Consider the following 24,352-nt stretch of genomic DNA (forward strand, 5'->3'; position numbering starts at 1 on the left):
ATTCACTGCGTTTGCAAGAGGTTGAAAGGTTGAAGGGTTGGAGCGAGAGATGTAAGCCAAGGAGAGGGTTAGGGTTGCGTGCCCGGTACAGTTGACTACTATGGCAGCAAACATCGTCATTCTCAAAACACAAGAATATACTCGTTCTATGTTCAAGGTGTTCTCCATTGAAAGCCAGATGTGCTTCATCAACATAACCAAAGCAATCCCAGATCATGTTACTCCCAGCACCATATCCGCCGTCGTTGCATTTTACCATCTCATCAATATCCAAAAAAACCACCCATTTCCCTCACCAATCCGGTGCACTCCCACACCCCCCTCCCCCAGCCATAACCTCCACCGGCCTCCTCATCCTATTCTCCGCATGCGGCTTCACCCCAGGCTTCTTCGCCCTATGTCCCTTCCAGTTCCCACCCGCCGGCGTTTCCAACCCCAGCTTCCTATCCAACTCCTTCAACTGCCCCTCTCCCGCCTCTCCACTCTTAACCATCCACTTCTTCGTCCCCAACTTCTCATCAAGCTCCTCAACCGGTGGCAGCTTAACATAAACCATCCCATCGTCTCTCTCCTCCACCTCGAAGGTAGCAATCGACAGCTCCGAATCATTCTTGCAAGCACCATTGGACAAGTCATAGTTCCTCTTGTGGTGCGGACAAGAAACATACGGCGCCTCACCCGTGCTGGGAGAAGACGAGCTGGTCCCAACCAGACCATCAGACAGGATAAACGCCCGCTTGTGAGGGCACATCTGCTGAGTGCAGTAGTACTTCCCCTTGACTCTAAACAGCGCGAGCTGGGTGTCACCTCGCTTGACAGCGGCCGAGATGCCGTTGGGGATGTCATCCGCGCCCTTGAAGTACGACGACTCGAGCATCGGCTGCCAGGTCAACGATGACCACGTCTTGGACAGCCCGGCGAAATCTTCCTTGGCCGAGGCGTCGCTCGGCCAGAAAGTCGGGCGGAGCTGGCCGCGATCCGTGTCGAGCTCCATTGTCTCGACTGTCTCTGTCGTGTTGGCGAACTGCTTGAACTGCGCGGCAATCTCGGGGTTGTTGATCGCTTCGGCCCACTCGTCAAAGAAGCTGTCGACCAGTTCTTGCATCTGGGCTTCGAGGGAGGCGTTGAGACCGAGGCTGTCGTCGAGGATCACAGACCTGAGGTAGGCCAGACCGCCTGGGAGGGCTTCGAGCCAGCGAGCTGTGCGCTGGAGCTTGTCGGCTGTGCGGATGTAGAACATCAGGTAGCGGTCCAGAATGGGGATGACTTCAGTGGGCGGCACGTCTTTGGCGAGGAGCTCAGAATGTCTGGGCTTGGCACCGCCATTACCGCCCACGAAGATGTTGAAGCCTTTCTCGGTGGCGATGAGGCCGAAGCTGGGAGACAATGTCAGAAATGGGATATTTAACGGAGAAGTGAAAAGACATACTCTTTGTTTTGAGCTTCGGCGCACTCGCGCACACAACCACTCACCCCACCCTTGATCTTGTGAGGAGCGCGAAGAGACTTGTATCGCTCCTCCAGGCGGACAGCCATGCCGACACTGTCACCGATGCCATAGCGACACCAAGTGGTACCTACGCAACTCTTGACTGTCCTGAGGGACTTGGCATAGGCGTGCCCAGACTCCATGCCAGCATCCACCAACCTCTTCCAGATGTCAATAAGATCCTGTTTCTTGGCACCAAACATGTCGATTCTTTGACCGCCAGTGATTTTGGTGTACAGCTTATAGTCTCTCGCCACCTCTCCAATAACCACAAGCTTTTCAGGGGTAATCTCTCCAGCCGATACTCGAGGTACAACCGAGTATGTGCCGTTCCGCTGGATGTTGCCCAGATATCTGTCGTTGGTTTCCTGCAGACCATGGTGAGGCTTATCCATGACGTGCTTGTTCCATAAGCTTGCAAAGATGCTGGCCAGCGTGGGCTTGCAGGCTTCGCACCCTATGCTCTCTGGGTCGACGCCGGCTTCCTTCATCACTTCCTGGAATGTGGTCAACCGCTTGACCATGATGATGTTGTAGAGATCAGCACGGCTGTAGTTGAAGTGAGGGCAGATGGTGTTCTTGACCTCATTGCCCATGTCCTTCATAGTCTTGTTGAAGATGGAGGTCACAAGAGGCATGCAACCTCCGCAGCCTGTGCCAGCTTTTGTGCAAGACTTGACCTCCCCGATGGACTTGCAGGTACCGTCCTTGACAGTGTTGACAACATCTGCTTTGGTGACATTGTGGCAACTGCAAATCTGGGTGTCATCGTCGAGATCATCACCATCGTCAGCACCATCCTTCTTGGCACCAAGGATAAGCTGTGACGGTGGGACGTCGAGCTCTTTCTGGTTCTTGACTAAGGGGACAAGCTTGACGTAGTCGGATGTGTCACCGATCATCATGCCACCAAGGAGGTATTTGCCGTCCACCGAGAAAATGTACTTCTTGTAGATGTTGAGAAACGGGTCCTTGTAGGTCAAGGCCTTGACTGGGGCCGGAGGGGCGCCATTGGTGAGCACCTTGACTGCTGATAACGGCGAGGCGGGTTTCTTCTTTGCCTTTGCGGGAAGGTACTTTGGCCCGTCACGGTCAGCAAAGAAGTCTCCAAAGCTGGCAACCTCGACGCCTAGCAGCTTCAGCTTTGTGCTCAGGTCAGGGCGTTTGTATAATCGTGGCTGATGATGTTGTGATTGTGTGAGGTTGAATGTGAGAACGTCAGCCATTTCCACTCCCGGGGCAATTAGACCAAACGTCTGACCTTGCCAGCTTGCGCACTCTCCAATGGCGTAGATGTCTGGATGGCTGGTTTGAAGGCTGTCATCAACGACGATGCCGCCGCCACGGTCAGCACACAGAATGCCTGATTGTCTGGCCAGCTCGTCTCTTGGTCGGACACCGATAGCGAAGCAAATGGTCGAGCACTCCATGTACTCGCCATCTTCAAAGTGAACACCCTTGACGCTGTTGTCCTCCGTCACCTCAATCCTGCCCACTCTCTTGCTGAGCAAAACATCAGCACCGAGGCTTCGCACTTGTTCCACAACCATGCCGCCTGCGTCAGCGTCCAGTTGCCGGCTGAGAACCCATCGATTGCGCTCAATGACTTTGACCTTCTCGAAGCATCCCAAGTCCATCATAGCCTTAGCAGCTTCGAGTCCCAACAAGCCACCTCCTACTACGGCACCAACTGTGCCCTTTTGGTTCGCTGAGAAAGCAATGAGCTTCTCCAGGTCCTCGACAGTCCTGTAAACAAAGACGCCCTTGGCATCATGACCGGGCGTGTGTTTTGGCAGCACGGCATCCGAGCCAGTAGCCAGAACCAAGATGTCGTAACTGACTTCGTCACCATTTGCGCAGGTTATGCTCTTTTTGTTTGGGTGGATTTTGGTGACTTTGGTGTTCAGGTGGTAGCTGAGAGCTCCGTCAGGTACAGCTGTGTACTGCAGCATTGGCGTCAGTGTTGCTCATGGACGTCAAGAGCAGAGACATACCCATTCTAGTGGATTCAGGTACAAGTTCTCAATCTTGCGATGCTCAAAGAAGCTGGTCAAGCCAACTCTGTTGTATGCCAAATGTGGCTCTTCGCCAACTACTACAACGTTGTACTCGCGCGATCTGGCATCGAGTTTGAGGAGTTTTTCTCTGTTGGGAGGTTAGAGATATCCGCATTCCGGGGACTTGAACTGGCTCATTGCTCACATGAAGCTGATGCCCACCATCCCCAGACCAACAACAACAATCTTCTTGCGCCCGACTGCCATTGTGGGCAGGCTGTGAGGAGGATCGTCCAGAATGGGGGTTATCGAAAGAGAAACAAGCCAGTTGAGCAATGACCAGATAAGACGGGAGTCGTAGAGAAGCCAACCCGAGTCAATCAAGGCTGGCGAGGCTGGATCAATGTCGTCAAAAAGCTAACCAGGAGAACATCAGAGGACAGAGAAGTGACAAAAAGGAGAGGAACAAGAAAGAGGGGATGGTAGACATGGTCTATCATGGTGGCACTGCCATCGTCAGAGCATCTGGCCGGACACACAGCGAACGATATCTAATCTCTCATCAAGGTAGGCATTCAGAGGCAATCAAGGAAATGCACATCTCCGGAGCCGTGCAGGTTGGTGTGTGAAGACGGCCGCGGACAGGCCCCAGGGGCGATTCATGACCATTTGGTGTACCAATGAGCATAGTGCAATATGTAATGACGCATGAAAGGCACCGGAGAAGCAGCAGCCACTTCGTTCAGCGACCGTGGGACTCCTCTGCTTTTGCGGATTCCTAGGTAGACGTTGCAGCGCGGGAGATGGTGATCTTTGATAGCGGATATCAGTGCAATGATAACACTTATCGGACCAATCAGGTGCCGCAGATTCCAACTTGTATCCAATGTGGAAGGAAGACACCCGCGGAGATAGAGGCAGGCACGGGGATGATTCGGGGTGGACCAAGAGATTAGAGTTTCTGCCTGTGTTTGACTTGCCGGAACTAATAATTGATCTGGGCTGTCTTTTGCAACGGCTTTTCCTTGACATCTCCGAACACACAAAACCCCCACTGACCCCTCACCATCCTCACCAAATCCTCTTTAACGGTCTGGATCTACACTCTCCCCGATGGCAATCCGGCCCCTGAAAAGAACGTAATTATCTATGGCTAGCTAAGGTTCATCACCCGCCTTCAGAAAGGATGAGTCCTCCGAGTTGACGTTGCATGTCATACACGGCCCCACTCGGCCCCATTGCTGCGAGAGCGCCGTGCTTGGCATCTTCCACGCCGGCTTGGTGTTGACATCGGCGCCGGCTTGGCAACCCTGTACTGAGGGCCGTTGAGATGCGACCATGTTACTTCAACTTGACACAAGGCCAAACTTCAATGGGAAAGACTAATTTTATCTGTGCCACGCCTCTATTGAGGCTCAATCGACGCCACACATTGCAAGTAATGAGTTGGGGGTTAATGCTCAAGCAAACAATCTAGCCAGCACGGAAAACTTACGCAAGCTTTCTACCCATCATGACAAAACTCACAAGCAAACTACCTCCCAGAACAATATCACCCCAAAGATTCGGATACAGTTGAGCGTCGGGGGAGCTCTTGGTGCGGCTGGGCATGGTGACCCGATCGTGATGGGCCTACGGCGAAACCCATTCAGAGCTTCGTCCATCCTCTAAGCAAAGGACTCTAGCATTTGGTCAACTGGTATTGTTTAGTTTGGGGGCCAGAGCTTTGGAAAGATGCGATCTTAGTCAGTATTGTAGACTATCTGATCTTTGGTGAGCTTACAGGAAAACGTTGAGAGGCTGCCATGATGCTATTCCTCACTTCCAACTTCATATGAAGACTAACCTGGATACAAGGACAGTAGCAGACACGATTATTGAGAAGAGTTAGCAGGCTCTACTGGATGCCAAGATACAATCGTTCATTTAACCACCCAGGTCGCAGGCACCATGGCACCCCAAACTTCCCGGGGCAGTCCATTCCCGACACCGTCGACAGAGGCAGAGCACAACCCACAACGTTACTTGGGCCTTAGGCTTGGTCATCTCTGGTCAACGACACCTTCGGAGTCTTTAGCCTCATCATCAGCTTCAAATACTTACGCACTGATGTGTGAACTCCAGTGGACCTCCGGCCTTACCTGTGTTAGTATTTAGATGATGACTTCTTCTTCAATCACCTAAAAGTCCCTCTTAGCCATCTTTACGGTACGGCAGTTGGCAAAGATCGAACCGCTATGGGTCTGTTTCATGATAAACGAGAAGACAGCGAAATTATCGTGCCAGCATCTTGCTTCGATGTGTGTGGTATGGTTGATAAACCTCATTCTCGTCAAAGCACACGGAGATTTTGACTGGTGAATTGACAGGCGACGCTCGTACCGAGGCCCAACGCACTGGGACCAAGCCAGAACTTTGCACGGCAGGTTCGGCATTCCGGGACTTATATGAAGCCTGCAGGCTTTGCGTTGTGTATTTCCAAGGAAAATCACAGCCAGACACGATCATCCTACCCAAATTCCAGCACTACATCGACTGTTGCACAGCACTTGTCGGTCTTCCTCCACTCCCCCCTTTCCCTTCGATAAACACCAGTTCTACCACAACCAGACCATCGCCAGCAACGACTTACCTAGAACATTCACCTACAACTTTGGCTGTCATAACATCCACAAGCACGCTTCCCCAGACGACATCCCAAGGTTCTGAACCATCCGACATCAGCCAACCCATTTCTATCCCAACTCCCATCACCACAACATCCTGCCTGTCTCCCACCTTAAGCCCGGCACCAACGACTCCAATAACAACAAGTGAATCTGCTCATCGCAACCATCTTGCAATTTTGCTAATGAAAAACAAAACAAAAACAGATATACCAACCCCCGAAAAAAACACTCCCATCAGCAACAACAACAACAACAACAACACCATCACAATAACCACAATGATCAGCATAATAGTCGGCGTCCTACTCTTGTTCTTACTGGGGATGGCATACTGGAGCCGTCGAGTCAAAAGGACAGCACTACTCAATCCCCCTCGTCAGCAGCAGCAGTTAGAGTTACTAGGAGGAAGGCCAGTCCTCTTCCTGAATCCCCAGGGCTCGCTTCAAGAGATGGGCGAACACCATGATTATGACGAACTGGACGTGCCGAGGGTGTGGTATGAGCTCGATGCACGCTCACTGAGGAGTTTGAATAGGAGCTTGAAGTGGGCGATGAGCGGTGCGAGGTCACCACGGGGTAATGATGGTCAAAATGGGGGCGATATAGCACCGGAGGTTGGCGTTAGAGAAGGGGTGTAAGAAGGGAGATGCCGTATTTTTTGCTGGACATGTCATATGCGTTGATCTTTATCGAATTCATGGCCCATGCACGAAGTATCATAATTAATGCAGACAAACATGCAACAACAACAAAACTCAGGGTATTATTAGGCTTCTCTCAACTCATGAAACAAAAACAGCAAGCAACAATGACAATCTCCCGCCCAGGAACAAACATCACTCCCTCGAGAACATGGTATACCCCTCCTCATCCTCATACCCCTCCACGCTCCAAACTCCCTCCTCCCCAACTCCATCAACCCAACTCCCAGCCACCCTCCTCTCAACAGAACCACCACCCTGAAGATCCCCCTAAGCCTTCACGGCAGCCTTCTCATCCGCCGCCGCAGGTGCGGCAGCAGGAGCAACAGCAGCAGGCGCAACCCCCGCCTCCTGAGCCTTAGCATCCGCCGCCGCCGAGGTGCTCGCCTCGGGAACAGCCACAACCGGTTTCGGCTTCTCCTCCGCACCAGTAACCCCCTGCGTCGCGGGCGCAGCCGCCGCCTCGACCGGATTGACCTTCACCTCTTCCGCCGGACTCGGCACCGTCGGGCTCCCAGGCGTAGCCCCCGCCACCTTCTTGATAACCTCAAACCACTTCATCGCCTCGGCCGGACTGTGCGCCTTGAAGCTCAACTCGCTACTCCCCGACAACTTGCTCCCCAACCCACCACTCTTGTCCTTCCCCTTGACGTTAAATTTCTCCCCGGCCGGCAAACCAATAATCGCATCCGGCAAGTAAATACTCAACTCCGGCGTCGGGTCCTTCCTGTAGTTATCATCATCCTTGAACTCGTGCAAGAACTTGGCCGGGGTAACCACATAGTAACCCGTGGAATACCCCCAGCTGAGCTTATTCCTACTCTTCCTCTCCAAGCTCCCCTCAATCAGCGCCTTGGTCGAAGCATGATTCTGATTCGGGAACTGAATCGCCTCCACTGTCCTAGGCCCCTCCGCCGGATCAACCAGCTTATCCCCCGACCTCTTGACAAATCCCTTCCACTCAAAATCGGGCGGGATCCTCTGGGCAGAACCAAGCATGTCCGCATACAACGCCTGCACCTTCAGCGCCTGGCCCCCAACAAAGCTGTTAAACGCCTCCATGGCCTGCTGCACCGTCCCGATGACGTGCGCCTCAAACTCCTGAAAGTTCGCCTGCACAGCAATCAGATCGTTACGCTGATTGTTCTCCTCCTGGACCTGCTTGTTCAGTCTGTGCAGCACGCCCCGCTGGATGACATATGGGTCGTCGTTAGGGTGGTGCTTGGCCCCGCTAGACTCAAAAGCAGCCGTGTGCTGGCCCAGGAGCTCAATGTGCTTCTGAGTCGTGTTGCGCGCCTTTTCGACTTCCTTGGCGCCCTTTTCCGCGCCGTGGGCGAGCTCCTTGGCCTTGTGCTTGATTTCCTTGTGGAGGCGCTCGAGCACGGGCAGGACAGAGCCCTTGATGGATTTCTCCGTCTCGGCGTTGGTGTTGATCAGGGCTTGGGTGTTGACGCGCATGTTTTCAAAGAAGCCGGCGACGCCGCCGAGGGATTGATCAAAGTGCTCGCCTTCGCGGAGGGGTTTGGAGATGGTCTGATGATGGGGAGGGCATGTTAGTTGCGGTCTAGGAAAGCTGTAGAAATAAAGGGGGATTCGCCGCACCTTCAAAACCCTCTCATACTCCTTGGACGAGTTCTTGTGCACCTTCTCGACCGCCTCGACGTACTCCTCGAGGTAACCGACAGCATGCTTCCATGCCTGCAACCTCTGCGCAAGGAGGCCAGCCGTCTAAATCGCAAACATGTCAGCATATTCCCCCTGATACCTTCTGCCCTAAAACGAGCCACTCACGGTGTTGGGATCGTGCTCAGGAACAGCCTCGTCACTAAGGTTGCTCGCAAGCGTGCTCTGCCTCGAGGGCTCAACAGGCGAAGTAACAGTAGACATTGACGCTGGTTCTTCCCGAATAACACTACTCTCTGCTGGTGCTGTGATAGTCTGTAACTTCTCCGGTTGCTGCTGAGCGGAGGCGGAAGAGGCAGTGGCGGACGTCTCTGGTTTGCGGAGAGAATGTCCTCTCGAAAGTCGCTTGAAATGCATCGAGAGATAAAGTAAAATAAAAATAAAAGGAAGCGGTGTTGGGGTGGGTAGGTTGTTGGGCCTGGAGCCGGGGGGACGGGAGGGGAGGGATCGAGTTAACAAGTGTGGAGAAACACAAGATTGGATGGTTGGCTGTTGGTGGTAAGGGTCCCTTTCCTTTTTCCTAGGATCCTAAAATGAAAAAAAAAAAAAACCAACAAGAGGTTCGTTCCCAACTACAAGCCCGTGCAGCAGCAGCTAGAAGTAAAGATATAGAAGCTCTTACACTAACCAAAAAAGTATGAGGTCATTGAAACCAAACCGCAGGTCATAAGATCAACACCACCTACCGCGCCAGCCAGCAGCAGTAGGTATTTGTATTCCCTTCACCCAATCCACACAACAACCAACACACCAGCGCCTCTTGCGTAGCAGCAGCAGCAGCAAACAACCCCTCCTCTCCTCTCCTCCCTGCCAAGAGATCGAGCAAAAGTGGATCCTGTCTATCGACCAACGCCGATCTCAATTGGTCCCGCCAAGACGCAACCATCAAATCCCATCATGCCATGACGTAACTCCACTTTCCAGCCAAGAAGCTGCCCCACATCAACAGCAAAACCCTTGTCCAGCTGGCAGATGCGTGAAGGCATCGTGGACCATGTCTCGTTTAAACAAAAAAATCAGCTCGCCATGGGAGACAATATCATGCGCATGGTTTGGTTTTTCTCCTTCTCTTTGGTCGCCGTTGAATAGCTCGGCCGGCCGTTGCAGATGGAAGTTATAGCTCAGCTGGGTTTTTTTTTTCCAATCTTCTTTCAATAAAAAAAGGGCCCAATTGCATGACGTAGCCTCATCAAGTGAACAAACAATCGGGCCTCCATGCTACTGCAAAGCAAACCACCCAAAGTGGGAATAGCTATCTCTGTTCTCAAGAGTGGTAGATCGATCGCCAATGGTCCCGTCTTGAAAACGTCCGCAGCTGAGCTGAGCTTATGAAATGCCAATCTGCACCAGCTTTCGGCTTATCCGACTCCATTGCATATCTTCTTGTGTGAGGCCTCTTTAGGCAACTTCCCCCATGTTTCAAGCCCACAACACATTTCTTGTCTCACAATACACCACACATCTGTGTTCCAGATGCTATCCCAAATGTCTAGAACCCAGTCGATCTTTTCCTCCCTAGACATGTACTGTCCTACACGACATCTCACTACGTACAAACCGCCAGATACTCCTCCCATCTCATCTCTTCGGCCTCAATCTCACAACCAGCACCAGTCACAAGCAAATAATCCATTTACTGGCTATTCATTGGTCTAGATTCATCTGCTGACTTTTGACTATAGGGGGTATCGAAGGTATAAAGTAGCAACTGGTTCAGATAATGTCCTCTTCATCAATCCCCAAACCGAAAACACAGAGCGCCTCAAATAATCCACCGCTGCCCGATCCTCAATCTCTTTGATCGAGCCCTCGAACCCAGCCCACCACCAAAAGGAAAAAAGAGAAGAGAATGACCGTCAACTCCGAAACAAACCGGAGACCTCCTCTTGATGTCAGTTCCCATCGCAAATGAGCCGCCTTTGGCAATCCCAAACGCCAACGACATGTTGCCTCCATTACCCCCCTCCATGTGTGTCAATATCCCCCCATGTATTGGTCATTAAAACGCCTAAAAAAAAGCTGCGCTTTGCAGCTGCCGAATGCCCTTTGCTGTCCACCAGCCCTGGAATCCAGGCAAAAGCAACAGAACAGACATTTATAATACAAAGGAAATCTCAATTTCCATCTCCATTCAGAACGCCCCTTATGCTTCATCAGGGTGTGCGTGCCGACGAGCTATTGGACCTCTAGGCCAAGCCGCGTTGGGCACGGAGAAGGTGAAGCCGTCGGTGCTCATCGCCCTCCCCGTGCAGCGAGTGGTGTGGGTACAATCCCACCGACAATTGCCGCCAACGGATGGGTGATGTTCTGCGTGTCCCAGGCCGACTCTGCGGGTTCATGTCGTCATCCTGAATCGACGACTCTTGAGGGACCTCGGCGATGCTTCCCAGAAACGAGTTGTCGGACCGGGTGAGTTCAGTAGCTCTCAACGGCGGCGATCGTTCCGGCGAACCTGGTTGAGGTGTGCTCGGTACGCTCGTCGCCGTTTCGTAGTCTGGGAGAACATTGTACGCCAGCGGCCGGACTGGTGTCTTGACGGCTGTCTGGTAACTAGGAACCTTGCTGAGCTCCTCAAGCTCTGCATAGTCGAGGTGCTGCAATGCAGATTCGTCGTCGTCACTGTTGTGCCGAGTAAGCGGTAATGACGGCGGCGCCGACTGCTCATCGGTACGGGCATCCTCGGTATCAAGTTCTGATGCGTAGCTGGGCATGTGGCGTGCCGATTCCGCAGCCCGCATCGTGGGCCATGACTGATTACGATTGTGCTGATTAAGCTGAGTCTGCAACCTAGCAGTGAGCTGGTTGGCACTGAATGGCACACCATTAACGGGACTGCTGGCACCATGATAGAGTGCATTCAGATTCTCCACGGAGCTGGCGCGCGACCTTCCATAGATTGGGCTATTAACAGCCGACAGGCCACCAGCTGGTGTTTGTAGCCCGGTTGGATCCATATCCTCGTACAGCTGGTCAAGAACATGCTCGCCGTAGCCTGGTGGTGCTATCGCGGCTACTTGCAGGGACGGTGTTCCGACCGGTACTTGTCGCACCAGATTCCCGTCCTCGTCCAGTGGCATATTTGGCGATATGAAAATGGTTACCGGCAGCGTCGCCCTAAGCTCCGAAATGTGACCGTCGGGATTCTTCAAAGCCACAACCAACTTCAGCTTGTGTCGGACTTTAATGCCCTTGGTGTTGACATCCTGCAAGCATTTCGAAAGTTTCTTCGGCAGGTTAAGCGAAGTATTGAGAACCCAGCCCTCCTGCCCGCTATCGTTGATCATGTCCTGCCAATGCTCCTCGCGCGTGATGGGAAGTCGCCATGTCTCGATTTCTCTTTCTTTCCGGTATTCCTTAACCGAAGAGGCACCCGACGACCTAGTCGAGTGAAGCACAATGTCATGGACCTCGACCAGCTTCACGGTCATGTCGCCTAACTCCAGTCCCTTCAGTAATGGGGTAAATCTCGTCTCTAGAGGGATGCATGTGCCGAAGACCACCGCCTTCTGAGGGATCAGAATCGAGTAATCTATCTTGTTGGGCCAGATATTTTCCACACTCATCGCATGTAGAAACTCGAGGGCGGAGGATTCGAGGGTTCGGATGATGCGTAGCCGTTTGTAAGCGCTCAAATCGGATGCAAACTTGCCCCGCACTACTGATGCCTTCAGTCTGTAAGTGATGCTGGCCTCACGCAAGCCCTCCACACTCTCCGTGGTATTACCAGGGAGCATGACTTGAAAGGGCCATTCGTAATTGCCAGGGCCTAGCGTGGTGCCCCTCGAATGATGTGTGTCGCCAGTCGGAATATGGTTGGAAGCGCCGACTCCAGCAAATGGTCGCCATCGGTGCTCGTAGAAGTTCACAGTCTTATCGATTCTGTGATGGTTAATTCCTGTCGCGGTTACTCTGGGATCGGTCCAACTACTCAACAGCGTCAGTGACTTGTACTTTGGTGCTTTCTCTGGCCAAATCCCATACCCATAGTGGATTGTGCCGGTCAATTTCAAGTTGATCGTCTCGACCTTTAATGGCGCAGACAAGCAAAGCACGACTGTTCCTTTGAGCAGTTGGCCAGAGGCCTCATGATCGTTACCGCGAAAGACAATAAAGTCGTTCTCGAGCCTGTGTTCCAGATTACCCGGTCAGTGGTTGTCATGCAAATAACCGAGGGTGTTCCAAATTAAAATAAAAAATAGCTTACCTGATGTCGAACAGCGTACAGGCATTCTTCTTGGATGTGGAAAGGGTGAATAGAGGCATCTCTCAGATATGTACCCAAACTGTCGAGGAGAGGGAGAGCAGTAGAAAATTAAGTGGAAGAGGAGAGGCCCGGTCGGGTAGAGATATGGTCTAGAGCAGTCATCTACCCCGACTGCTTCTGGCGTGTCGTATGTAGGGGAGTGGTGTTCGGGGGCGGTGTTACGGCACGATGCGGCGAAGGCTCGCTTCGAAGTTGGTAAGATTTGGAAAGGTGCCTGTTAAGTCTAGGTACTAGATAGGCGAACGGTGAATGGCAGCGAATGGCGTGATTACGGGTCGTGTTTGTAGGTACGAGGTAGGAGGGACGGAGTGAAATTGAGAAGAAAAGCAACCAGGAAGAATACAGAGGCGTATTATTTTCGCAATTGTTCAAAAGTATGAGCTGGGAAGCATCGGGCCACTGGGACGGGATTGGAGAGCACCGTGGCCGGGGGCCGGCGATCAGGGAGTCAGGTACAAGCCTGCATGTCCCACAACAAAGAGACACTTTGCGAGGTACTTGGAGGTACCTGAATAGTGCTGAGCCACAAAGGGTGCGCACCCACCAACCACCACCGCAACCATCCCACACAGACAACAGCAAGCGAGACCCAGCTCATGCACGCTCCGTTGATCCAGACAAATCACGATAGGGAACCGCCGAAGCAGAATCCCAATAATAGGTAAGCCCCAAGAAATGTAGTGTCCGTCTCCGTAGGTATGCATTATGCCAGCACTTCACTTCCATCTCATGTTACCTACTGCTGTTTGCAGCATAGAATGGGCAAGCTGACGAGGACGTTTATGGCACCGCCTTGTGGCATTGGATTCAGAACGAAGCCGGAGCTACCGGCAGCCCGGGGCAGGCAGTCACCTCAACGGCCTGCCATCCCACTGATAAAAAAGCAAAACTTACTCCTCATCCACGTTTTCCAGTGGGGGCCTGTGAGTCGTGCGATAGCGGATCACGAAAGGCCGCATTGTTCAACATGGCACGTCAGAGGGTGAGGTTTGTAAAGTGGTGGGGTCTAGCGTGGGGTGTGCCAAGTGGCCTGCCAAAACGCCATCTCTAAGCTTGACCGCTCTCAAAATTACAAGTACGTAAAGTTGCCATTTCAAAACGCCTCTGCTTTCATCTCTCTTTGTCCACGCTGTCGCAATGTGACACCAATTGCTCAGCTGGCTTTGTGCCGTCAACGCTGCCAATGTTTCATTGACCAAAAATGGATGGTCGTAGAGAAACCAAATCCCTGCGTGAATCAAGCCACAGTGAGATTCGACAAGGTTTGATTGGCCCCCACCAAAATGCGTCTAGAAAACTGCCTAACTGGGCAGGATCACATCTTCAACTTTCACTTTGACGTGGACAAACCTGGCCGCCTTGGGCAGGCGCTCTCCCAGACATTGGCAGGTAATTCGCCGAGGTGACTTCCTGACAGCCTTGTGAATATGGAATTTGGGGCTGGCGGCCACCATGATACCTCTTGCCTGCTCGACCGGGCGTGGAGTACTGTGATTGAGCCTCGAGACGGCATCGGCTGGGCTCCCTTCTCAATGCAGGAGGTCGGCACCCAAAGGACCCCAGCGCGAAGGGCCACGGCATGAACCTGCTGACTGGCTGCTCTGCAGGATGTCAAATGTGACACCTCTGTGACTTGCTTGGCCGTGAAGGGACAAGCTCATGATGAGGCCACACAGATGCAGGGATAGCGTGGACTCTTCCGTTCGGATGCCGGGAATCAAGAACGCCAAGCGTCCAGACTCCCGAATCCGGACCCCACCGATAACGGCGATAAGAACAACAGAGGCTTCGGAGCTTGAGGTCTTGAGTCAATCTGATTGGTTGGTAAAATCCGGTTTTCCCCAAACCTCAGTCGAGTCATCATCACTGATAACGACATTTTGCCCACCATGTTCGCGCTCTGACGACGTAGTGTAGTTATGAAGTCACAGATTTCCATGTTTGCCGCCAGATCCCACCCTACACTGTCAACACGAAGGATGGTTCATCGACTTCGAGAACACCATTGGACCCTCACCTTCGGATAAAGAATTTCACCATCAAAGAATGGCCGAGGAAATCTGCAAAATTACCCAACTTGTTACGTCCGCCTGCTGCCTCGGCCCGCAAACCTGAGCCCTCACCGCAAGTCCTACCATGGGTTGTCGCCCAGTTTCTTGTTGATATCAAAATCCCTAGGGCCAAAAGTGGGTTTCCGCCAACGATGAAGCTATCGCGCCACGATCGATTGGGCCCAAGGGTATCCCAGACTGAGGCTTTTCTCGGCGCTCCCGCCATCAGCCTTATCGCGAACACACAGCCCATCCGTCTGCTTGGTGTCTGTCTAGTAGCATAGCGCGCGTCCTAATGCGAGTGTGGTCTGGACCTGTCAATAATGCCATCATAAGAAGCTCCCGAAGCCCCCCAGGCTCTGTCCACCATCAACAAAATCAACCAGGCAAGGCGAAACGGTCGGACTTTAGATATCAACATCAACCCACAAACCCCAACGGTGAGCAGAGGCCGCGGACGTCTTGCGGAAAGAACCGGTTGCTGCGTATCAAGGTTTGAGCGACCGTTTATTTTATTTTTCTCATGTGTTTCTCCTTCTAGAAGCTTGTCTCCATAAGGGAAAACATCAGACGATACCCCTCACCAAAGTCCATGTCATGGCTCTGTACAGAACGATACATCGACTGATCCTTGCGTCGATCTCGATGACACACGTTCAAGCCACACCCTCCAACTCACTGAACCTTTTCTGGAGGCAAGCCGGGCATGGGCATGTAACTGGGATCATACCGACAATGCCAACCTCATCCCGTGTCAGTCCCGCACGGTGAAGGTGCATTTTTCACATGCTTCGTCAACCACATGCATGAAAGATCCGTTTCTACTGGTTTGAAAATTCCCTGGCAAAGAGCCAAAAACTAGACGGATGGATACCACTCAACAAGCATTGCAAGAACTCCACAAACGGCTGAGGGAATAACTCTTGTCCCCCGGCAACGGGATTTGCACCCACTCTTCATTTTGTCATGAAAACTTTTCGCCACATCACGGCACTCGATGATACTCTTGTGCATGTTGCATGCAGACGAGCCGCGCCTTCGCAGTAGTTATAGCAGACTCACACGCCTCAACAGGAATAACTTACAGGAAAAGTATACCCCCCTTCCTCGGCCACTCGGGTTCCACTTCAAAACGCGAGGTTCTCTCGTAGTTATCGTATTCGATATTATTCGGTCTCTTGCCGAATCTTGCATCCATCAAGCTGCAGGAACGCGATCCACACACAAAAGATAGTGTCGGGAGTGAGCCCGATAGGGCAGAGCCAATGTGTGTCAAGGCTTGGAAAGGGCCGAGATCATATATGTATAATTTATGATTGTCCCCCACCCTCAACTTCAAACCTTCCGAGACTGTGATACCATTTGATGTCATAAACCAATCCGACTGTAAACCACGATAGTTGAGCCATCACATGACGTGGGTGATATGTATAATCACCAATTAATCACATACACAGCATTTAATAAGTTTACCATATCCATGACTCCATGACGGTCTCTTGGCTTGATTGGTGGTTTACATGCAGACCCACACAGTCCATAGTCGTCCTCCTGGGTGCCATCGTGTTACCACATCGTGTGTCAATAAACCACCCTAGAACCATCATATTCATAATATGACAACCGACCATCAAGAATACGGTAGCTCACGAACCTCACATTCTGACTCACTTCCAAACGATATCATGGTCCAATTTCCATGATCATATTCATAACATGACAACCAAACACAACCACATTACACAACCACACACAAAAATATGAAAGCCTAATGGCCTTCAAATTGTGACTCACTCTCAAACAAGTTTATCGTCAAAGATATACAAGCTCTCACAAAACGCTAAAGAAAATACCCCCAAAAAATACCATAACTGTCACCTGCACGTAAACGATACTCGTCACCTCTTATCCCACAGTCTCAAATGCACATTCACCCAACCACACGCTCACTCAACCTTGTTCTCCTGCTCCCCCAAAGGCGTCAACTCGGCCGGCCTACTCCAGGTCCTGATGTGCCCGGACTTGCAGCTGGTGATAATCGCATCCCTCGTAAACTCCAACCAGCAAAGCGGATCGTCATCAATAATTTTGCTCTGTCCCCCACACAGTCAGTTAATCTTCACACCACTGTGAAATCTCACCCCTTCTCCCACAGCAAACTCACCAAAACAGGCGGCAAAACCGCCGTACTAGCCCTCGGCTCAACCGCCCTAGGCCTCACCTCTCCCTTCCTCAACCCCTCGCCCTTCCCCCTATCCCCCTCCCCATCTCCATTCACCCCCCCCCCCTCCCTAACCGTCTCCCCCCCCGACAACCCCGAATTGCTCCTCCCCCTACTACTACCCTCCCCCAGCGGCCTCCCCCCAACAACCCCATGCGTCGTGCTCCCCACCCTAGGCCGAATCAACATCCCCAAGCTAAAATCCCACAAGCAAACCCTCCCATCCTCCCCCACACTCCCAAACCTGTAATTCCTCCCCGGCCCCGTCGTCGTCTCGTCAAGATCGCACCTCCACAAATCAAACTTCACCCCCGTCACCCAGCTGTGATGCCCCTGACACCTTGCCACCAAATGCCCTTGCGTCGTCCCGTCCACACCAGGAGACCAGATGCTCACCAAATCGTCCTGCCCCCCCGTGAGCACATACCTCCCGTCCGGGCTCCACGTCACACACGTCAGACCACCATAGTACGAGTAAAACAGGTCCAGCAGTGTTTCGGACAGATAATCAATTATCCGGAGGGTGCCATCTTCTGATACTACCGCCAGGTGGCGGTTGTCTGGACTGAAGGCAAAGGCGTTGATGCGCTGGTTGGAAAGTTTCCAGACGCTCACCGGGTTCACTTTTTGGTTTTTGGAATGCACAGACTTTTGGATGTGGATTTTGTGAATAGCGCTGCTGGTGGTGGTCTTGTTGTTTGATGACGAGGTTGAGGAGGTGGGCCGGGGCAAGGGAGGAGCATCGCTGCTTGATCGGACGGCCGTTGAAGGTGAGGAGAGAGGGGTGCCCTCATCTTCGGGGGAGAAGATGGCGTCTTCTTTTTCCTTGTCGTAAACGATGAGGGTGCCGTCCATGTGAGCTGCCAGAAACAAGTTCTCCGAATTGGGAATCCAGGCTATGCAGGAGACGGGGGTCGAGTTGATTATCCCCTATCACAGTAACATATCAGTACAAGGGGACAGGAAAAAGGGGGGAGTAAGTACGTTTTTGTTTAACCTCGTATACCGCTGAGAGATGGGCTCCCACCAAATAATCTCCCCTGTCGAAAACCCCATCACCACATCAACATGCGCCGCGCTCTTGGTCACCCTGTTCACATCATGAGACAAGCAATGCGCCTTTGTAAACAAAATCTTGGTCAGATACTCCGCCTTGGTCGGGGACGACAAGTCCAGCCACTGAAAAGCCCTATTCACATTGGCAAAGGCAAACATCCCATCCCTGGCTCTCTCCTGGAGCTTCTTGCTCAGGGTCTCGTGGTTGATCACCCTCGAGATGAACGACGAGTTGCTTTTCGTCATGTTGTTCTTTGGTTTCCTGCGCTTGTTGGAGTCTTTAGTTGGGGTAGGGGTGAGGAGGGTGTTGCCCTCGCCAAAGGCGGGAGCGTGGGAGCCAAAGTGACCGCCTCCGCCATCGCTAGAGTTGAGACGGCCTCCGTCGCTGGTGCTCTCGCGGACTTCGGTGGAGGACTGGCTTCGCTCGTCGGGGTGCTCTTGGATGCTGCCTGAGACGCCGTCGGAGCGGGAGTTGGACCGGTAAAAGGAAGGCGGTAGCGGGCCGACGTCGATGTTGATGAGGGAGAGCTGGGTCCCGGCTGTGGCAGGCTGAGGTGCCGTCGAGAGGGGATTCGGGTTCTGAATGGGAGCCTCGGATGGATGCGGTGGCGGTGTCGCGAGATGCAGGTCCTCTTTCAAGACGTAGAGACCCTCGCCGACGAGAAACTGATATTCGGGCCCCGTCGGGGTGGTGAGAATATTGTTCGTCTCAATCATTGGTAAGACGCCGCCAGTTGCCGAGATGCCATTGTATCCCCCTCCTGGCTGAGAGGGATATCTTGGTGGGGGCGGGAGGACACTGAGGGAAAACATCAGCCATTGTGCAGCTACGACAGCTGGGCAGGGCAAGTGATAAGAACGACGTGATTCGTGACGCTGGCCTGTGGTGCTTGCCAATTGCCATGAACCGCGATGTCTTCGTTATTGGCTCTCTCTCCGAGCTCTTGCTTATCTTACAACATGGCGGGCTAGTTTCCCGTTTTAGTGGTGACGCGCTTAACAATGCGGGGGAGCTTCTTGCCAAGGTCGCTAGGACACAAACGTGCTTCGGGGGGACTGTGGGGGCTGCCTGCTTGTACCAAGGAATTGTGTTGGGAGGCTGGTATGTAGAGACAAGTCTAAAGTGAAGCTGTCGACAAGTTGCTGTTCTATGTGAACTTCACCGTCTTAAGAGGTTTGCAACGCACGGCGTCGGCTTCCCGGGACGAGGCATGAGAGGCTCCCAGTTAGCCTACTTAGCTCGCTGCACTGTAACTCTTACTAACAAGCAGGGTCTGTGTTTAACGACCCGGCAAACAGGCACAAGTGTCATCCACCAGGATGTTCGGGACGGGAGCGAAGCTGCTGTGGGGAACTGGAGGGCCGTCCCGATCATCCGGGTGGTGGACATCAGCGAGTTTCTGCGATTCCACGATGTCAGAGAAGCAGAGCGGCGGTGCTGCATCTCTTGGAACCGGATACAGTGCTCCCTTACTTCAGCTTGGCAGACATAGAGCTGAGAGCAGACGAATACAGGTAGCAATTAGTAAAGGGGTTGTCTAAATTACAACGACATGCCTGGCTGGGATCTATATCTCAATAGTTGAAAGGCGATTGGGGCCCTGTGAAATGTATGGATCAACAACCAGTCTACTCATCCACAAAGAGGCCTCTTGAATACCTCCTCAACTGTCCAAGCTGTTCAAAGAGATCCAGTGGAAGCTGAAGTGAGAACTTGGAAAGACTTCACCAATTCGTTCGAAGGTGGGGCAGCCGCTCAGGAATGTAACCCTGCTAACTTTTTAGCCAATTGGTTGGCTGGGTCTTGTCAGCGGACGTCAATGGCGGGGCTCGTGGGAAAGCTAGCGCAAATGACCGCCGGGAAGGGGGACAGCTCAACTTTAAAGCCACCAGACGTCAATGGTCCAATATCATGCATGGCCTGACACTTTTACCACTACAGTTGCTTCCCGGTAGCTTTATTATCTGCCATCTGGTCTTTTACTGAGAATCCACATCTCTCTGGCTCTAGATCATGGCCCTTCGCTAGACGAGCTACATCAAAGCTTCAGTAACAGCCTTAAACATGGCGACCGGTACCGCACCTTTCCTGGACATGCAATTTTCCACGAAGCTGACCATATGTCTACAGCAGTTCGAATTTGTATCTGCGGCGACGAGGGGACGGGCAAGTCAAGTCTTATCGCTACCTTCGTCAAGGATACCTTCGTCTCCAACAAAATACAAGCCGTCCTGCCCCAGATTACCATCCCTCCAACGCCCGGCCACGAGAATGTCACCACCACCCTCGTCGATACCTCAGCACGACCCCAAGACCGAACCACACTCCGGAGAGAGATCCGAAAATGCACCGTGATCATGCTGGTCTACTCGGACCACTACAGCTACGAACGTGTTGCCCTCTTCTGGATGCCTTACTTTCGCTCCCTCGGCGTCAACGTCCCCGTCGTCTTATGCGCCAACAAGTCAGATCTTACCGGTGATGGGAACACAGCGCAGGTGCTTGAGGAGGAAATGCTACCAGTCATGGCCGAGTTTAGGGAGATCGATTCTTGCATACGTACAAGCGCAAAGGAGGGACGAAACGTAGTTGAGGTCTTTTGGTTATGTCAGAAGGCCGTGACACATCCAATAGCCCCGCTGTACGACCACAAAGAAAGCCAACTCAAACCAGCCTGCGTTGACGCCTTGAGGAGGGTCTTCTATCTGTGCGACAGGGATCAAGACGGTTATCTCAACGATAAGGAGATGCACGATTTCCAGGCAAAGTCGTTCGATAAGCCGCTGCTCCCAGGAGAGCTGGAGAACATCAAGGCTGTTGTCAGCAAAGCCGTACCAACTTGCGACATAAGCAAGGGGCTAGATTTACAATGCTTCTTGCAGCTGAACAAGCTTTACGCTGAGAAGGGTCGCCATGAGACCATTTGGATTATTCTCCGAAAACACCATTACACTGACAGTTTAAGTTTGGAGGATGGCTTTTTACAACCGAAGCTGGACGTGCCAGAATATGCCTCGACTGAGCTTAGTCCAGCTGGCTACCGCTTTTTCATGGATCTCTTCTTGATCTTTGACAAGGACAACGACGGAGGTCTCAACGACCAGGAGCTGGCAGCCTTGTTCGCTCCCACCCCTGGATTACCACCATCATGGGTGGAAACATCGTTCCCATCCTCCACTGTCCGGAACGAGGCCGGGCACATCACGCTTCAGGGATGGCTGGCACAATGGAGCATGACCACGTTCCTAGAACCAAAAACAACACTCGAATATCTTGCCTACCTAGGTTTTGAGGGTCCAAACGCCCGGGACTCAACCACAGCAGCCCTCAAAATCACCAAACCCCGCAAACGAAGGCGCAGACCAGGCCGTGTAGACCGCAACATCGTCCTCTGCTACATCCTAGGCTCCTCTGCCTCTGGGAAATCAACCCTGCTCAACGCCTTCCTCAACCGCCCCTTTGACGCCCTTTACCATCCCACCATAAAACCCCGCCGCGCAGTCAACAGCGTCGAACTGGGAGGTGGAAAGCAATGCTACCTCATCCTCGAAGAACTCGGCGAGCTCGAGCCCGCCATCTTGGAAAACCAAGCCAAACTCGACGCGTGCGATCTCATCTGCTACGCTTATGACTCTTCCGACCCGGAATCTTTTTCTCACATTGTCGAGTTGCGCAAACGGTACCCGCAGCTTGACGAACTGCCTGCTATATACACGGCACTCAAGGCCGACTGCGACAAGACGACGCAAAGGAGCGAGCTGCAGCCTGATGCGTATACCGCGGCGCTGAATATGTCTGCGCCGCTGCATGTGAGTGTTACGTGGCATAGTATCAGTGAGCTGTTTGTTGCGCTGGCCGAGGCGGCGACGAACCCGAGTACTGCGTTTCCGAAGACGGAGGAGGCGCCGGATCGGACGAGCTTGTATATGGCGTTGGGCGCGACGACTTGCGCGGCGTTGGCGGCGTTTATGATTTGGAGGAGGTCGACAAGTTCGATGTGAGGGAAGGGAAATGTGTATATCAGATTGGGGTTTCTTTTGGGAGCGGGAGTAGGGTTAGGTGCATGGATGGGAGTTTGATAGGGGGGTTGTTTAAACATATGTTTTGTAGTCAGTTCTTTTTCCATTCCCCCATCGTTTGGCCCCCCCTTTTTTTCTCAATGGCAAGAGGAAAAAGAGAGCGTTTTACATTGATACCCGTCCTATGCACACCTACACCTTGAGGTATACGCACGCTATATAGCATTTTAAATCCCTTTTTCTACTCTACCTTGTATCTTCAGCGGAATTCCAGAGTATTTTGCTGTTCTACAACCAGAAGCGTCACTGTGATGATTGGCAAGAGATGATTTTTAAACCAGCAGCGCATGTTTGGTTTCTCATTGCTCTATAACAGAGCCTCGGCCCCCTCTGCTCCATTGATAGAGCATCCCACACTTTCCTCCCAATCCATAGCGGTATACCGCCCTTAAACCCGATAAAAACAAAAAGCCACATAAAAGCTCGCCGCCTCCATCTCCTCCGGACTAACAAGCAATTTCCCCCCATGCCTCTCCCTAACCCCCATCCTCTCGCTCAGCGGCCCCAACTCCCTATCATCCTTCTCCATCTCCCACACATCCGCAAACGGCTTGTGATACTGCAGCTCCAGGTTGTAATCCTCAGCCAACGCGCGAAAGGCCTCCCACGGAACGACATACTCCGGCACCTCCTCCACTGCCTCATGCAAGAAAAAGTTATACTTCCACCCAAACGGCGGTCTAAAGATCCCGTCCGCTGGCGTAGGACCGGGGAATCTTACTCGGTAGATATCATTCCCCCAAGCAGCAGTCTCCTCCGCCTCTCCCTCATCAGAATCCAGCTCCCCGTCTTCCTTACTAGGGTCCTCGTCGTCCGCTTCGCCATCTTCCTTCGCCCTGGCCCTTTTCGCCTCCTTTTCAGCCTTTCGCCTCTTCTTCTCCTCCTGCTTTTTGTTAAACTCCACCACCTTTGCCGAAATGACATCCGAGTTTGGGATGCACCCAATCAACCTCCCCCCTTTCTTCAACGCCCCCGCCACATTCTTCAGCATCTGCCTCGCCTTTTGCTCCGTCTCAAACGCGTAATGCATGCAGAACATCATGCTCACCACATCAAACCCTTTGTTGTCGCTGACGTTGTTATTGTTGAACCCAACCTGGCGAATAATGTCAATATCTCCTATCGTCTCGGCAAAACAATCCTTCGCGTGGAACCTCGCCTCGAAGATCCGGGGTGGAGGGCGACCCCTATGACCACCTCTCCCTCCCCGGTGACCACCACCAGGTCGGTTCATGCTTCTGTAGCGGTCGCGGGCTTGCTCGATGGAGACATCTGCCGGGTCGAGACCGACGTAGAGTTCAACCGTCTGGGGAGCCTGCTGCCATTTCCCCAAATCACCCCCCTTTCCGCAGCCAATGTCAAGAACCAAAAGCCGGTTATTAGAGGTCTGGCCTCTTTCCCTGGCGCCAGGGGAGTGATCTTCGTCTGGCGCAAATTTCTGAATGATGCAGCTCTTGACCCAGTTGTTGAACGATCTCAGGCCTTTGATCCTGCTGTCGGTTTTCCTCCAGTCGCGACCACGCTCTGGGACGGCGTTGTAGTGGGCGCGGACGACGTCGTTGATGTTGCCGCGGGAGTTGTGGTTGGATGGGAAAGAGCCACTGCTGCTGCCGGAGGGGCCATAGGAGGTGGGAGTGTTCGCTGCGGCGCCGGCGGCTTCTTGGGCTTGGAGTTGACGCTGGCGTTCTAGGGCGCGCTGGCGGGCTTGTTCACGGGCGGCATCGTCAATGCGGGCGCGTTGGCCGGGGCGTTTGAGTTGTTTTTTGGGGGCTTCGCCGGAGGGGGCGCCGCAGCCGGAGCCGTTGCCTGGGGATGTAGAACGTTGGCGCTTTTTGGCGGTGACGAGGTTGCGAGCGTTGAAGGGTTGGGGGAGGTCGGATTGGTCGTTGTCAGCCATGATGGGCGAGGTGATGGGTGAAGCGATGTCGCTTCGGCTGATGGTTTGGTTGATTAGATGTTTCGATCCCTCGAGATGAATTGAACAAAATCAGCGAGCGTGAGAAGACTTGAAGTGAGACAAAAAATCTCTTCGTTTGTTGTTTTTCTGTCGTTGTTAAAAGGTTGAAGGTCCAGGAATTTACTTTGGAGCAAGCCGAGACAGGGAAGGGAAAGGGGATGCTTGCCGGGTCCGGTCGCAGATG

At 52.8% G+C, this 24,352-nt stretch overlaps 7 protein-coding genes across 7 annotated transcripts; 2 read left to right on the forward strand and 5 right to left on the reverse strand.

The window, feature by feature from the left end:
- Nucleotides 1-292: 292 nt before the first annotated feature.
- On the reverse strand, nucleotides 293-4,360 carry NIT6 (Nitrite reductase [NAD(P)H]; the record flags this gene model as incomplete). The annotated part of the gene is made up of 4 exons (XM_062912318.1): nucleotides 3,692-4,360; nucleotides 3,484-3,634; nucleotides 1,430-3,432; nucleotides 293-1,376 (listed from the first exon to the last, which is right to left on the reverse strand). The coding sequence occupies exons 1-4, from the start codon at nucleotides 3,751-3,753 to the stop codon at nucleotides 293-295; spliced, it is 3,300 nt and encodes a 1,099-aa protein (XP_062766076.1). The 5' UTR covers nucleotides 3,754-4,360.
- A 72-nt stretch (nucleotides 4,361-4,432) lies between these two features.
- Nucleotides 4,433-6,899, forward strand: QC763_406790 (uncharacterized protein). The gene is made up of 3 exons (XM_062912317.1): nucleotides 4,433-5,793; nucleotides 5,856-6,299; nucleotides 6,360-6,899. The coding sequence occupies exons 1-3, from the start codon at nucleotides 5,724-5,726 to the stop codon at nucleotides 6,791-6,793; spliced, it is 948 nt and encodes a 315-aa protein (XP_062766077.1). The 5' UTR covers nucleotides 4,433-5,723; the 3' UTR covers nucleotides 6,794-6,899.
- Nucleotides 6,777-9,978, reverse strand: QC763_406780 (uncharacterized protein). The gene is made up of 3 exons (XM_062912316.1): nucleotides 8,648-9,978; nucleotides 8,459-8,584; nucleotides 6,777-8,389 (listed from the first exon to the last, which is right to left on the reverse strand). The coding sequence occupies exons 1-3, from the start codon at nucleotides 8,894-8,896 to the stop codon at nucleotides 7,127-7,129; spliced, it is 1,638 nt and encodes a 545-aa protein (XP_062766078.1). The 5' UTR covers nucleotides 8,897-9,978; the 3' UTR covers nucleotides 6,777-7,126.
- Nucleotides 9,979-10,152: 174 nt separating this feature from the next.
- QC763_406770 (uncharacterized protein) lies at nucleotides 10,153-13,215 on the reverse strand. The gene is made up of 3 exons (XM_062912315.1): nucleotides 12,744-13,215; nucleotides 12,521-12,664; nucleotides 10,153-12,463 (listed from the first exon to the last, which is right to left on the reverse strand). Exons 1-3 carry the CDS (start codon nucleotides 12,800-12,802, stop codon nucleotides 10,726-10,728), a joined length of 1,941 nt encoding a protein of 646 aa, XP_062766079.1. The 5' UTR covers nucleotides 12,803-13,215; the 3' UTR covers nucleotides 10,153-10,725.
- A 3,585-nt stretch (nucleotides 13,216-16,800) lies between these two features.
- QC763_406760 (uncharacterized protein) lies at nucleotides 16,801-19,800 on the reverse strand (the record flags this gene model as incomplete). The annotated part of the gene is made up of 3 exons (XM_062912314.1): nucleotides 18,060-19,800; nucleotides 17,019-18,005; nucleotides 16,801-16,947 (listed from the first exon to the last, which is right to left on the reverse strand). The coding sequence occupies exons 1-3, from the start codon at nucleotides 18,942-18,944 to the stop codon at nucleotides 16,801-16,803; spliced, it is 2,019 nt and encodes a 672-aa protein (XP_062766080.1). The 5' UTR covers nucleotides 18,945-19,800.
- A 154-nt stretch (nucleotides 19,801-19,954) lies between these two features.
- Nucleotides 19,955-22,453, forward strand: GEM1 (ERMES complex Ca(2+)-binding regulatory GTPase gem1). The gene is made up of 2 exons (XM_062912313.1): nucleotides 19,955-20,206; nucleotides 20,263-22,453. The coding sequence occupies exons 1-2, from the start codon at nucleotides 20,197-20,199 to the stop codon at nucleotides 22,131-22,133; spliced, it is 1,881 nt and encodes a 626-aa protein (XP_062766081.1). The 5' UTR covers nucleotides 19,955-20,196; the 3' UTR covers nucleotides 22,134-22,453.
- A 146-nt stretch (nucleotides 22,454-22,599) lies between these two features.
- ABD1 (mRNA cap guanine-N7 methyltransferase) lies at nucleotides 22,600-24,108 on the reverse strand (the record flags this gene model as incomplete). Its single annotated transcript, XM_062912312.1, has 1 exon — nucleotides 22,600-24,108. One exon carries the CDS (start codon nucleotides 24,106-24,108, stop codon nucleotides 22,600-22,602), a length of 1,509 nt encoding a protein of 502 aa, XP_062766082.1.
- Between the last annotated feature and the right edge of the window lie 244 nt (nucleotides 24,109-24,352).

This window comes from Podospora pseudopauciseta, chromosome 4 (genome assembly GCF_035222475.1).
Source record: "Podospora pseudopauciseta strain CBS 411.78 chromosome 4, whole genome shotgun sequence".
Taxonomy (NCBI): Eukaryota; Fungi; Ascomycota; class Sordariomycetes; order Sordariales; family Podosporaceae; genus Podospora; species Podospora pseudopauciseta.

Excerpts from the sequence above, each read along its gene's own strand:
- QC763_406790 (XM_062912317.1), top strand. The coding sequence starts at position 5,724 with ATGGGTCTGTTTCATGATAAACGAGAAGACAGCGAAATTATCGTGCCA. Across the intron at positions 5,794-5,855 it reads ATCTTGCTTCGATGTGTGTG|GCGACGCTCGTACCGAGGCC; the intron begins GTATGGTTGATA and ends GTGAATTGACAG. Across the intron at positions 6,300-6,359 it reads AACGACTCCAATAACAACAA|ATATACCAACCCCCGAAAAA; the intron begins GTGAATCTGCTC and ends AAACAAAAACAG.
- QC763_406780 (XM_062912316.1), bottom strand. The coding sequence starts at position 8,896 with ATGCATTTCAAGCGACTTTCGAGAGGACATTCTCTCCGCAAACCAGAG. Across the intron at positions 8,585-8,647 it reads CTGAGCACGATCCCAACACC|ACGGCTGGCCTCCTTGCGCA; the intron begins GTGAGTGGCTCG and ends TTTGCGATTTAG. Across the intron at positions 8,390-8,458 it reads AGTATGAGAGGGTTTTGAAG|ACCATCTCCAAACCCCTCCG; the intron begins GTGCGGCGAATC and ends CCCCATCATCAG.
- QC763_406770 (XM_062912315.1), bottom strand. The coding sequence starts at position 12,802 with ATGCCTCTATTCACCCTTTCCACATCCAAGAAGAATGCCTGTACGCTG. Across the intron at positions 12,665-12,743 it reads TGTACGCTGTTCGACATCAG|GCTCGAGAACGACTTTATTG; the intron begins GTAAGCTATTTT and ends TCTGGAACACAG. Across the intron at positions 12,464-12,520 it reads ACCGGCACAATCCACTATGG|TTGGACCGATCCCAGAGTAA; the intron begins GTATGGGATTTG and ends GCTGTTGAGTAG.